General features: G+C 40.2%; 1 protein-coding gene across 1 annotated transcript in view; it reads left to right on the top strand.

The window, feature by feature from the left end:
* LOC107732688 (neurexin-2-like) overlaps nt 1-14,348 on the top strand; it is a 351,796-nt gene that overhangs the window by 210,761 nt on the left and 126,687 nt on the right. Inside the window, exons 14-17 of the mRNA XM_016544101.1 lie at nt 1,657-1,776; nt 2,569-2,950; nt 5,880-6,070; nt 10,168-10,341. Coding sequence (XP_016399587.1) covers nt 1,657-1,776; nt 2,569-2,950; nt 5,880-6,070; nt 10,168-10,341 — 867 coding nt within the window. The remainder of the gene's footprint in view (nt 1-1,656; nt 1,777-2,568; nt 2,951-5,879; nt 6,071-10,167; nt 10,342-14,348) is intronic.

Below are 14,348 nucleotides of genomic sequence, written 5' to 3'. Positions count from 1 at the left end.
TGTGTGTGTGTGTGTGTGTCAAGTCAAGTCAAGTCACCTTTATTTCTATATTCTATCTCTATAGTGCTTTATACAATACTGTGTCAAAGCAGCTTTACAGTGTCAAATGGGAACATAGTTTGCCAGTAATGCAAGAAGACAATCACAGAGTCATTTTTTCAGCTAAAGTCAGTTCATTGATGATTCAGTGATGTCATCATCCAGTTCAGGTCTCTTCCAATAGTGTCTGTGCAATCAGTCAAGTGTCTAGTTGTCCTGGTCTCCGCTGACATTCAGGGCTGTAGAGGTCCTCTCTAGGTGCTGATCCACCATCTGTGTTTGGGTTCCTAACTGATGACGAAGAATTGACAGAGCAGCCATCAAGTGTTAGACAGTGTTCTAGGTTACATGCGGAGGTTTTTGGTCCAATAATTAAAACCTCTGTTTTTTCAGAATTTAGTAGTAGGAAATTGCTAGTCATCCAGTTTTTTATATCAACTATGCATTCCGTTAGTTTTTCACATTGGTATGTTTCGCCGGGCCGGGAAGAAATATAGAGCTGAGTATCATCAGCATAGCAGTAAAAGCTAACACCATGTTTCCTGATGATATCTCCCAAGGGTAACATGTAAAGCGTGAAGAGTAACGGCCCTAGTACTGAGCCTTGAGGTACTCCATACTGCACTTGTGATCGATATGATACCTCTTCATTCACTGCTACGAATTGATGGCGGTCAGATAAGTAAGATCTGAACCATGACAATGCAATTCCACTAATGCCAACATAATTTTTTAGTCTATTCAAAATAATGTTGTGGTCGATAGTGTCAAACGCAGCACTAAGATCCAGTAGCACTAATAGAGAAAAAGAACCACGATCAGATGATAAGAGCAGGTCATTTGTAACTCTGATGAGAGCAGACTCAGTACTATGATACGGTCAAAATCCTGACTGGAAATCCTCACAAATACCATACAGTTGTTGTGCTCAGAAACATTTAACTGTACAGTAAATAATTCAAAACAGTGTTGCCACAATGGGAGCTATAGCAGACATTAGTGTCAGACATTAGTAACAAAATATGTTTTTGTTATGGTTTTGTTTTTATTTTTGAAGCAATGTAATGCATACGTCCTCATTCGCCCCATGGAAGAAGATCACTTTGAATCCCATGGGAAAGCATCAGCCCAATGGTAAAAGCCTGAAGGCTCAGGAGGTTAAGAGGCGTACATTACATTACATCGCCTGCCACACAGGATACAGGTGTCTGCATGCAATTTAAAGGTGTTAAAAGAGTAACAATGCTTATGGTATTTTTAGAGATGAAAGAATGAGTGTATATTCAGATGGAGATGGGATGGAGTGAACAGGAAGTGTGTGTTGTGTGTGACCATAAGATATATTTTCCATAGATATTAAATGACTGGACCATGGAATGCACTTCCTGTCCTTGAGCCAGACAGAGAGAAAGAGACACCATGAGAGAGACGCCATAAACACAGCAGTACAGGAGTGACGCAGGTGTGTGTGTGTGTGTGTGTGTGTGTGTGTGTGTGAGAGTATGTGAGTGTGTGTGAGAGTATGTGAGTGTGTGTGTGTGTATGTGTGTACGTGTGCATGCGTGTGTGTGAGTGTGAGTGTGTGTGTGTGTATCTGACCACTCTCTCCTGCTGCAGGTAAAGGTCCAGAGATCCTGACGGCGGGTCAGAAACTCAACGATAACGAGTGGCACTCGGTTAAAGTGACCCGGCGCGGGAGGAACCTGCAGCTGTCCGTGGATAACGTTACTGTGGAAGGTAGAAATGCCATTCATGCTTCATTGACAGAGAAACATTTACTCATGAGCTCCAGTGAGAGGAAGATGAAACTCAGGCTGTGCAGTTTAATAGCAAACAATCGCTGATTAAAGCCTGAAACCCCACCCACCATATAAATGTCAGCCAATCAGAGCGCAGAGATTACTGACAGACACAGAGCATTTCTGAGTGGCTACTGTAGTTTTATCATCTTCTTTCAGTCTAGTGGAAAGAAAACATCCAAAATACACATTTAAGTCTTAATTTTATTACTTTTAATGTGTTTGCATGTGTAGATTTCAATTACAATCCATATTTTCAAAAGATTATTTCTCTTCAGCAGCACTGAATGCTATTATATATATATATATTTTGAAGGTTTTTACTGAGGGGTTTGTTCATATTTCACTCACCTGTGTTTATACAACATTTTATTCCTAAAAACATGTTGAAAATGTGTTTGTTTTCTGTCTGTTCGCGGTATGTATGGAGTGATAAAAAGAGAAACCCAGAATCCCCTCTGGAAAAACCTTTAACTCTAATATGACAACAGAATCAGAAGAAGTTTGAACTGGGCTTTAGATTTGTGTTCTGGAAATGTATGCAAATGAGTGCTTATTTAAGTAGATAAAGCCTGATTGGCATACAGTATTTAAAGATAGCATTTCATACGATGTGTAATATAAGACATTTGTGGTAATGTGCTGTGATTACACTGGGGAAGCACAGTGGTGTGATTCCTGCATTCCAGTATGTGTTGTGTATTCAGTGACTCTTGGACTGGCTCTGCAGGTCAGATGACCGGTGATCACACGCGTCTGGAGTTCCACAACATCGAGACGGGCATCATGACGGAGCGCAGGTTCATCTCCGTGGTGCCGTCTAACTTCATCGGGCACCTGCAGGGCCTGACGCTGAACGGCGTGCCGTACCTGGACCAGTGTAAGAACGGAGACATCTCGTACTGCGAGCTGAACGCCCGCTTCGGCATGCGCCTCATCATCGCCGACCCCGTGACCTTCCGCAATAAAGGCAGTTACCTGGCGCTGGCCACGCTGCAGGCGTACGCATCCATGCACCTGTTCTTCCAGTTCAAGACCACCAGCACTGACGGCCTGCTGCTCTTCAACAGCGGCGACGGCAGCGACTTCATCGTGGTGGAGCTGGTCAAAGGGTCAGTCGCAGCTTCTCACTTTTTCTCGTCACAGTTTAATGTTCAGAAGCAGAATCAGAAAGAGCTTTATTGCCAAGTGTGTTTACACACAGCAGGGATTCGTCTTGGTGTCAGGAGCTTCCAGTACAGAAAGTACAAACATAGTGCAGACATACATATAATATAAGGTAATAAAAACACTAATGATAAAGAGAATAGACAATAATAAGTTATAAATAACAATGTAGTAATGAAATATAGAGAAAATGTTCTGGGTAGTGCTGTAGTCAAGACTAAACCGAACCAGCACTTCTCAGATTCATCTGAAAGATCCACATTTGGGAAATGTCTGCTGTTTAATCAAAAATGCAATTACAATGTTAAGAGACTTTCTAGATCTGTTACCAATCACATGAAATCCGACAGAATTCATCTTTGCACTGCAGAGGTGGCACGGAAGTTTCATCTGAATTGTTAACCCTAACACTAATGTTTTATTATTATTATTATTATTTTTTTTTTTTATTATAGAAAATATGATGGAAAAATAAAACGATACTTTTAAATATGACACTAGGTGGCAGTCACTGAATCATTTATTCAAACGATTCCTTCGAAGCAGCTGATTCATTCAGTTCCGCTGTGGCTTTGTTTGGAGCTGTTTTCTTGCAGAAATCGTGAGTAAAATGCAGTTCAATTAATATTCACTTGTTTGTATAAAATCAGTATCATGCTTGCAATTGTGCTCATATTCCTGAAAACAGCTCTCTTGCTCTTGACATATTGCTTAATTATATGTTAATCATATTGGATAATATAAAAACAAGATATCATACTTTTTTTTTTTTATTATATCTTGAAATTTTGGGGTAATTGAATTAATTTTGATGATATTTTTGACACAATTCCCCATTAAATTCTGACCCGGCAAAACAGTATTTAAAGTACTCGTATTAGAAATAAGTTATTGATTGCATTTGAAGCAGGACGTTTTACATCCAATCTCAGTAAGGACGTTAGCAGATAAATCAGAAAATGCATTACCATTTTTAATATACTTTTATAGGTGTCATTTATTTCAGCATTAGTATTTTTAGTACTTAAATTTATCTATAACATAAAACAACACAGCAGTTTGCTTAATGGTTTGTTCGACAGTGTTATTTTAGTATTACTTATATACTATTACAGTATTTATTCATATTTTGAATCGACTTTTTCCACTTTGATTTTAATTTTATTTTTCTTTATATTTTTGTAGGCTTCATTTATTTGTATTTCAGTTAGTATTACTTCAACTTTTATTTTCATACTTTGTTTTCATTTTCGTTTTAGTTTAAGCTTTTGTTATGTGCTTTCATAATTTTTATCATTTATCATTTTAATATTTAATCATATTTTTATAGGTATAATTTATTTTCATTTCAGTTTTTGTTTCATTTTAGTACTTTAACTTAAATTTCTAAATAAAATGCTTTAGCATTCATCATATTTCACTGCAGGTGAATCTGGTGCATGATAAATACACAGATGGAGATTGTGACCTGAAATGAAGTGTGAGATGTGTGAAATGAAGGCGTACAGTATCAGCCGATTGAAATCACGCCGGTGATGTGGGGAAGACGAGTGAAAGCAGATGTACTGTGGAGAAGAAGAGTGTTTCTGAGCAACAGATGTGTGGATGCTCTTTGTTGTGTTTAAGTGCTTCAGCGCAGTCAGTATTCACGCTCTTATGACCAGTCAAAGCTCATTTTTCACAGTTCTTATCTGTGATGAACACAATGAATGCAGTGTTTTATAATCGATATTTGAAGGCAAATGACAGTAAATGTAGGGAAAACACCAGAGAGCAACATTTTCTGCGGTATTAGAATAACTGGAGCGCAGGAAATGAGTTTCATTCAGTGAAGAGTCGCTCATTTGTGGTGTGAAAATAAGGACAGAGTTCCATCAGAACCGCTTCTGTCTGCAGAACTCTAACGCGGACAAGAAAAGCTGGTGTGGTTTGTGTGCCGTATTCAGAAATCTGCTCCAGTGATTTGGCATTATCAAGACATTTACTAGAAGATCCCGGTGGATTTGGTGACGAGCAGCTCCTCGCAACACATTTCATGCCAGTCGATGAAACTGATTTCTGTGTTTAATCAGTGCAGTTTCTTCATTATATAGTCTTTAAAACCGTGCAAATCACCTGGCACCTTGCCACACACCAAAACCAACCCAGTTGGACAAAACTACAACAGAGCGCAGAATTCATTTCATTTTTTCATTTAATGAAGAGAAATGAAGGAAGCGCTCACACCTCACATCAGCACACGTTTATGTCCTCTCGTTCTGCTGCACTCAATAAAGCACACGTTTAGACTAAATAAAGTGTGTGTCTAGATTACATAAAAAATAAAGCATGCATTTAGACTAAATAAAGTGTGTGTCTAGATTAAATAAAAATAAAGCATGCATTTAGACTAAGTAAAGACTAAAATAAGTGAACATTTAAATAAAAACTAAATAAAGCACACGTTTAGACTAAAGTTGTAACTTTTTTTTACATTTTTATCAAATAAAAATGAAATGAAGCATGTTTAGACTAAATAAAGTAGTTTGTATGTTTTTTGTTTTGATTAAAAACTAAAAGCATATGCTTAGACTAACAGACTAAACAAATATGTACGTTTTGATTGAATAAAAACTAAAAGTGTGCATTTAGTCTAATGAAGACTAAATACATTTTATGTTTGGATTGAATAAAAACTAAACAAAGCGTGCATTTAGATTTTAAAAAGTGTGTATTAGACTGAACAAAAACTACATGTAGGAATGACACTAAGTGCACATTTAGACTGAAAGAGTGATAAAACACAGCGTGATTTCAGTATAATCATGGCGTGCTGTGTAATCGGCTGAGCAGGTTCTGTCAGGCTTTAATGCGGTGTGTGTGTGTGTGTTTCAGGTACGTCCACTATGTGTTTGACCTGGGGAACGGCCCGTCTCTCATGAAGGGAAACTCGGAGAAGCCGCTCAATGACAATCAGTGGCACAACGTGGTGGTTTCACGCGACACCACCAACGTGCACACGCTCAAGATCGACTCTCGCACCGTGACACAGCACTCTAACGGAGCCAGGAACCTGGACCTCAAAGGTACGAGCCGCAGGGGGATCAGAGCTCAGCGTGAGCAGATCAGAGTCAGGGTTAAAAACTGAACACCAGAGCGCTCCTTCACCTGGTGCTCGCTTCTGCCACAATAACATAGACTTTTACTAGAGTCAAATGGGGTCACCAAAGTATCAGAAGTTAACTGCAATACTAGTAAAATTTCATGATGCTTGATGTGCTTTTTTTTTTTTTTGTTAAATGCACTGCAGAAGTGAATTTTTGTCTTGTTTTCCAGTATGAATATTTGTAAAAAAAAAAAAAAAATTCTAGTAAATATATAAATTCAAGTAAATAAAACAAACAAAAAATATCTGAGTATGTTTTACAAGAAAATATTTCAGTTTTTCTTCTTTAGATTTCCAGTTTAATTCATATAGAAAATAAATTGATTTCTTTGACCCCACTGGCAGATGTTTCTTTCTTCATTTTGAACACTTTCTCAGAAAACTACACTTTTTTGTACTGTTTTTCTTGGATGTTTAGATATTTGTACACTGAGAATCACCGTAATAATTGGGGAACGTTACTTTTAAAAGTAATGCACTACAAAATTGCGTTACTCCCTAATTGCGTTACTTAGTTACTTTTTGTGGAAAGTAATGTGTTACATTAGTGTCGCGTTACATTTTCTCATCCAGGCTGGGCTCATTTTTCTCTTTTCAGCAATAAAAAAAATGAAACACAAATGTTATGCTTATCTAAAATCATTTTTGCTCACTAGTATGGTTAATTTGGATCATTGAAGGTCAGCAGCAAAGACACTGGTTAATAAGATGAGATTAAATGCATAAAGGATATTTGTGTTATTTAACATATTTAATTATTGCAGGTTTCCGTCATATTCTGAGTTTGCATTGTTTTTACTCATTTCGAGGAGTACTGAATCTGAAATGAGTAAATGCATGTTCTCATTTAGTCTAGATCTACAGTAGCACATAAACATTAAAAAGTACATGCAATTAAAAAGTAATGCGTTACTTTACTAGTTACTTGAAAAAAGGTAATCTGATTACGTAACTCACGTTACTTGTAATGCGTTACCCCCAACACCGATAATGAGGATCTAATTTCATGAAAACAGTGGCAGTATCACATGACTAGATTTACAAATTATTATTCAGCTCCAGTCAAGTAAAAAGAAGAATAGGAAGTGAATGACGATCAGCCAGTGATGTACATCCGCTCTGGTTACTGCGGTATTGTGTCTTCATTGTGGTAAATGAGGGACACTCCTGCGGTTTTACTGTCAGGTTAGCTTCCATGAAAGTTTATAGAAAAGCCCAAAGAAATGAGTCAGACGTTCTGAATGGAGTTTGTTATTTTCACCGGTGTTTTTCAGTTTTCGCCGACTGTTGAACTTTCTATCTGTTACCCACATGACTTATACTCCACAATGCATGACTAATACTAGATTAGTCATGTTCTGCGCTGTTAAACCCACCTGTGAAGCAAGAGTGACTGTAAAACTGAAGCTCCACAAGCTTTCAGTTCATTTCTCACTCCACGTCGCTTGAACATCAATGAGAAAATGATTTAGTGTACACTACTGTGCAAAAGTTTGGGGTCGGTGTTTCTGAAAGCCTCACCAGGGCTGCATTTATTTGATCAAAAATACAGTAAAAACAGTCAAATATTACGTACGCTAACGGCGCTCAGGGCTGTTAGCGTCATGCCGCTTTCCTGGTCTGAGCTCAGAGCATTAGCCGCGTATCAGGCTTTGCGGAATCAAATAGGCCTTTTGTCTGTGCGAGTAATTGGTGTGAATAGACGCAGTGGGAGAGTTTAATCCTGTCCCGCTGATGTGTATGTGTATTGGATGCGTGATACCGACGCTCGCGCGCGTTTGCCATCTGTGCGCCGACACGACTTCATATAGTCATCAAACGAGCTCGTATTAATTATCAGCTTCAGCCCCTTCCACTTCATCTCTGTGATGATGAGACGTTTTTACGGTTCGGTTTCAGTGCAGTGAATCTGCTGATCTGTTCATATAAAGCATAATTTATTGTATTTATACAGCAAACATTTGCTAACAGCTTTTATTTCCATCTGCTATATGCATTGTGCTCTCATTGTAATGAACTCAGCCTTTATTATCTGTGCTGGTCCAGCGTCACGTGGCATGCACAGCAGTATTATTTATATTCCACTATATTCATAGGCGGGACAATTAAATTAAATCTATTACATCTGTTGCGAACAACACCGTGAAGCTGCTTTGACACAATCTGTATTGTATAAAGCGCTATAGAAATAAAGGTGACTTGACAGAGTGAAAAGTAATGAAAGGTGTCGATTAAGCATTAAATGAGATGTGCTCATGTTTTACCATATTTCATATTTCCGGAGTTCTGTTCGGTGCTCGCGCTCGCTGACTGAATCAGAAACAAGATTTGTTTCAGAGTGTAGACAGCTTCCGTGATTATAATGATAGTTTGTTCGTTTGAGAGTGCTTAAACTCCAAGGAAGAATGCCAAGGAGTGCCAAGGAAACATTTTCATTTAAATGTAAGTGCTTTCATATTTTATACACATTTATATTTTATTTCAACTGTATTTCTGTAACGGGGCGACTGAGATGAGAAATGTGCGGATCCATGTGCAAAGCTTTATTCCAAAACATAGTCAAAACAGGTAAGGGTCAGACAATGGCAAACAGGTATTTAGAAGGCAAAACAGAAGAGTAATCCGATAAACAGGCGTAGGTCGATCAACGGCGAACATAATCCAAAGGTTGAGGCAAGCGAGTAATCCATAAACAGCTAATAAATCCAAGCGAGGTGCGAACAGAATCCAGACGATAAGACGAGAGAGAAATCCAAGACAGGCAGGTAATCAGGAAACAAGACGTGACTAGACTTAGACTAGAACTAGAAACTCAAACTAGGACCGGGAACTGGCTCCATAAAAAGTAGCTATGCTAAACAGCATAAATGCTAAACAATACTCGGCGTTGAACAGGATCTGAATGGGTGTTATATAGTGTGTGTGATTGGTTTCTGGTGAGCGTGTGATTAGTGAAATGGCAATGTGACAAGACTCTGAATGAACAGATGAGACGTGACAAGACTCTGGGAGATCAGTTGTGACGTGAAGAGACTCTGGGAGATCAGCTGTGACGTGAAGAGACTCTGGACGATCAACTGTGACATGACGAGACTCTGGGAGATCAGCTGTGACGTGAAGAGACTCTGGGAGATCAGCTGTGACGTGAAGAGACTCTGGGAGATCAGCTGTGACGTGAAGAGACTCTGGACGATCAACTGTGACGTGACGAGACTCTGGGAGATTAGCTGTGACGTGACGAGACTCGGGGATGGCAGCAGTGACATGACGGTGCTTTGTTGTTGCCGCCATTTTGCCGACAGGCTCCGCTGTCGCCGCCATTCTGTGAGCGCGCTCCGGTGCAGCCGCCATTACCGGCACGGGCACGATGTCCCTCTCTTACTCCGCGACACCCACAGTAAACAAAGAGCCAACAGTCAACCGCTTCCTCCAGTGAAAAAGTGGTCTGGTGTGAATCAGGAGAGAAATCTGCACAGATCAAGCAGTGTTTAAACAGCTCTAAACAAATATGTGGCTGGATTTTGATGTGAGAGACAACAGGAGATGCACTTTTTCACTGGAGGAAGTGTTATTATGGATTATGGACTATTATGGATTATGGATTTTATTGTGATTGTGTTAAAAAGTGGCATCGCATTGTCATCACATCTGTTTGTTTTTATCTTGCACATGAATGTTTTATATCTCAAAGGGTTTTTAATATGAATATCATCTGACTCATATCTCTGAAAGATCCAGCAGAAGCTGTAAAATGAGTTTGAGAAAGTCCGATTCAGAACGGCTTCCTATAAAGAGAAAGACTAATATGATGCAGAAGAGCAAAACCTACATGAGTGATTTCAGTCTCCACAGCGATTGTGGCATTTCTCTCGTGTGATCCAGTCACCGCTCTGAGGGAAACGAATGTGAACAGAATTAGATTTGCAGTACAGTGAACTCCAGCTCCCTGATCAGATGCGATAACTGTGATCTGCTGAGGGTTTCACACATGCGTGTCTGTCTCCTCTCATCCCACAGGAGAGCTGTATATCGGTGGAGTAGCCAAGAGCATGTACAGCAGCCTGCCGAAGCTGATCGCGTCCCGGGACGGATACCAGGGCTGCCTGGCCTCCGTGGATCTGAACGGCTGGCTGCCGGACCTGCTCGCAGACGCCCTCCACAGGGTCGGCCAGGTGGATCGAGGATGCGACGGTCAGTCACAGCTACACATGAACATTGTGTGTGTGTGTATTCACATCACATACATCAACACGCTTACCTCAGCAGCTTTGTATGGAAGCTTGTTTCCACCACAGGATAAAAAAATAAATAATAAATTTAACTGCAACGTTTTATCTCACAATTCTGACTTTTTCTTAGTTTATACCTCACAAATCAGTTTTTCCCCCCTCATTTCTGAGATCTAGAATTCGGAATTGTGAGATATAAACAAAGAATTGCAAGATATAATGCAAGTTTGCAAGATATCAATTGTAATTCTATGGAACAAGTCAGAAAAGTCTGAGAAGAAAACATAGAATTGTGAGATAAAATCTTGCCATTGTCAGAAAAAAGAGAATTGTAACAAAAAGTAGATTTTTTTTTTATTATTTGATGAAAAAAAAACAGAATTGTGAGATATAAACTCAGAATTGCAAGAAAAATTAAATTGTGAAATAAAAAGTCACTATATATATATATATATATATATATTCCGTGGCTGAAACATGCTTCCATTGTTTTGAACTTGGAACATTGCTTTGGGCCTGTTTACACCTCGACACTTCATGCGTTTTCTCTGATTGGATGTTAATCTGATTTGTTAAAATGGTTTCATTTACACCTGGCCACATAAATGTGTTTCCACAAAACGGATATAAATCCGATCTTCAATTCCCGAGCTATATGCAAATGTAATGGAGTTCACGTCATCACAAGCAATAGGTACGCGCTGGATTTTACTCATCATCAGCTAATTTCAAGATCAAAAACCGCAACAGGAGAGAGCGGCATCAGCACTGGAAAGATTGCTTTCAGTTTCATTTGCTGCAGTTTTGCACATCAGCTTGCTGTAGACATACTCCGCTACTCACCTGCGGTGATGCGTGTTGCATTAGCGCCGTCATATCTGACTATGACATGTCATATAGCCTTTAACACTCTCACACGTTTATTGTTAACTAAAACTAAAATTAAAAATAAAAATAAAACTAAAACATTTAATTTTTTTTAATAAAAAAAAAAAATAATTTTAGCTAGCTGCCAAAGCATCATTTCTCATTGCTTTTAGTTTAAGTACAAAAATAACTATAACTAAAACTGAAATACAAATTAATAAAAAAAACTATATAGACATATTTATTGAATCTTGTTTCCACCCCAGGATAAATAATAAAAATATTAATAATAAAAATAAAAGGTAATTGCGACTTTTTATCTCATAATTCTGACTTCTTTTTTTTCATAATCTAATAATAATCTAATAAAAAAGTATTTTTATTTAATAAAAAATAAATTATTAATAAAATAATAGTATCTCAGTGATACAAAAAATAACCCCGGTGTGCAGACATTTTAAGTTGAGTCCATTTTTTTTTTTCATTTGCTGTGTTTTTCTTTTTTCCTTTGGTTTGCTGTGTTTTCCTGTGTTCTTCTGTTTTCCTGTGTTTTTCTGTTTTCCTGTGTTTTTGTCACGAATCCGGTCTATGGACTTCCGTTTGTTCACCACCAGAGGTCATTATCCACCACATGGACTCTCACACTACACAGACTGTCACACTCACCCTGGACTTCAGTTCCCACAATCCATTTCACTCTGATTACACACACGGCTGCAGCCAATCACACACCCTACATAAGCCATGGACTTCCTCTCTCTCACTGGCGAGTATTGTTTGCACTTATCGCCACGTCAGTGATAGCAACGTTACGGAGCCATTTCCGAGTTTTGTCTAGTTCCTAGCTCTAGTCTAGTCACGTCTAGTTTTGTGCCTGATTGCCTGTTTCCTGATCTCCTGCCTGTCTTGGATTCTTCTTTTGCCTAGCTCTAGCTCTAGACATTGTTTGCCAATCTCAGACCCATGCTAGCCTTTGGATTACTCTTCGTCTTGCCTCTTTTATTACTGCTTGCTGTGTATCGACCCACGCCTGTTTCATGACCATGCCTTTAAATAAAAGCATGCAGATGGATCCGCACGTCTCACGTCTCGTTCGCCCCGTAACATAATACTCGGCCACACAAGGATCCAGCAGCTTTTCAAACGGACATTGGCCAGGTATGGACACAGCAAGAATATTGTTGGCCCTTAAACAAGACACATGATCGCTGGAGAATTATATTCGAGAGTTATTAGCCATCGCTCACTATTCAGACTTACCAGACTGTGTTTTGATGTGATGGCATTAATTAACCTCTAAAGTCTAAGCTTAGACGTGAGGGTCCGTGTTCATCACTCTGTCAATTTATGGATTATGCTTTGTTGTCTGTTGGCTCTTTATTTACTGTGGGTGTCACGTAGGAAGAACACAACATCGCATCCGTACCGGTAATGGCGGCCGCAAAATTTAGTCAACCACAAGCTCCGGGACATTTAAGTATATTGATCGCACCGGAGCGTGTTCGCAAAATGTCGGCTACACCAATGCCCCGTCATGTCACAGCCGCCATTCCTGAGTCAAGTCAAGTCAAGTCACAGTTGATCTTCATGAGTTACGTCAAGTCACAGCTAATGTTCATGAGTCAAGTCAAGTTCCAACTGATCTTCCAGAGTCTCGTCACGCCTCAGCTGATCTACCAGAGTCACGTCACGTCTCAGCTGTTCATCCAGAGTCACGTCACGTCTCAGCTGTTCATCCAGAGTCACATCACATCACAGCTGTTCATCCAGAGTCACGTCACGTCTCAGGTGTTCATCCAACATCACATCACATCACAGCTGATCATCCAGAGTCACGTCACGTCTCAGCTGTTCATCCAGAGTCACGTCACATCACAGCTGATCATCCAGAGTCACGTCACATCACAGCTGTTCATTCAGAGTCACGTCACGTCTCAGCTGTTTATCCAGAGTCATGTCACATCACAGCTGTACAGCCTGTCGTGTGGTGGGGGATGAGACCATTACTGAACCCTCCCTGTTTCCTGATGTTACTGCTGTAGAACCTCCAGAGGTGGCGGCAATCACTGCTGAACCTCCAGAGGTGTCAGTGGTTTCCACTTATCAGTCCTGTCACGGCTATGGAGGCCGTCTGTGATCTCTCTGCCTGTCCTGTCACAGCTATGGAGGCTATCTGTGAACTCCCTGTTTGTTCTGTCATAGCAACGGAGGCCACTTATTAACTTTTGTCCTGCTCTGAACCGGCCGAGAAGGCCATCTCTGAACTCTCGTCCTGTTCTAAACCAGCCATGGGGGTTGATTGTGAACTGTCTGTCACAGCCGAAAAACCTGCCTTTGAACCCTTAACCCTGCCTGTCATGAGCCCAGAAACTATAAATGCACCCCATGTCTTTCCTGTCAACCCTGTCACTGCCATAGAGACCATTCAGGAACTGTCTGCTTGTTCTGTTTCCCCAAGTGTGTCTAATCCTGAACTATCTGTCTTGCCAGTTTCAGTCAATGAGTCTGATTTTGAACCATCTGTCTGTCCAGTTTCAATTAATGGATCTGAGTGTGAATTGTCTGTCTGTCCAATTTCAGTCTTGAAATGTCTACCAGTCCAGTTTCAGTTAATACACCCAATTTGAACTGTCAGTCTATCCCATATCAACCCATGAATCTGTTTGTGATCTGTCTTCCTGTCCAGTTTCAGTCAATAAGCCAGATTTGGAACTGTCTGCCTGTCCATTTTCAGTCAGTGAGCCGGTTTATGAACAGTCCCCGTTCAGTAGTCACCAGGGAGACTACTGATGAACTTTTTGTGTTCCCTGCCTTGATCCTTGATGACGTGAATGCACTGCCTGTCTCTCGTATCTCAGTTTTCCTTAGGTCCCAGTCTCTGCCAGGGGTCCCTGATCTGTCTGGTCTGTCGTGGTCATCTTCAGTCCCGCTTTTGTGGTCATCCGTCTTGTCTGCTCCGCCGTGGTGGTCTTCTGTTCTGTCTGCTCAGCTGAGGTGGTCTTCTGTTCTGCTCTGGTGTCCTCTGCTCCACCGTGGGGATCTTCAGACCCGTCTGCTCTGCTGTGGTGGTCCTCAGCTCCACCTGCTCCACTCTGGCTCCCT

Source organism: Sinocyclocheilus rhinocerous, unplaced genomic scaffold, assembly GCF_001515625.1.
Source record: "Sinocyclocheilus rhinocerous isolate Xijiao unplaced genomic scaffold, SAMN03320098_v1.1 scaffold1480, whole genome shotgun sequence".
NCBI lineage: Eukaryota > Metazoa > Chordata > Actinopteri > Cypriniformes > Cyprinidae > Sinocyclocheilus > Sinocyclocheilus rhinocerous.
This window is presented reverse-complemented; position numbering and strand designations above follow the sequence as displayed.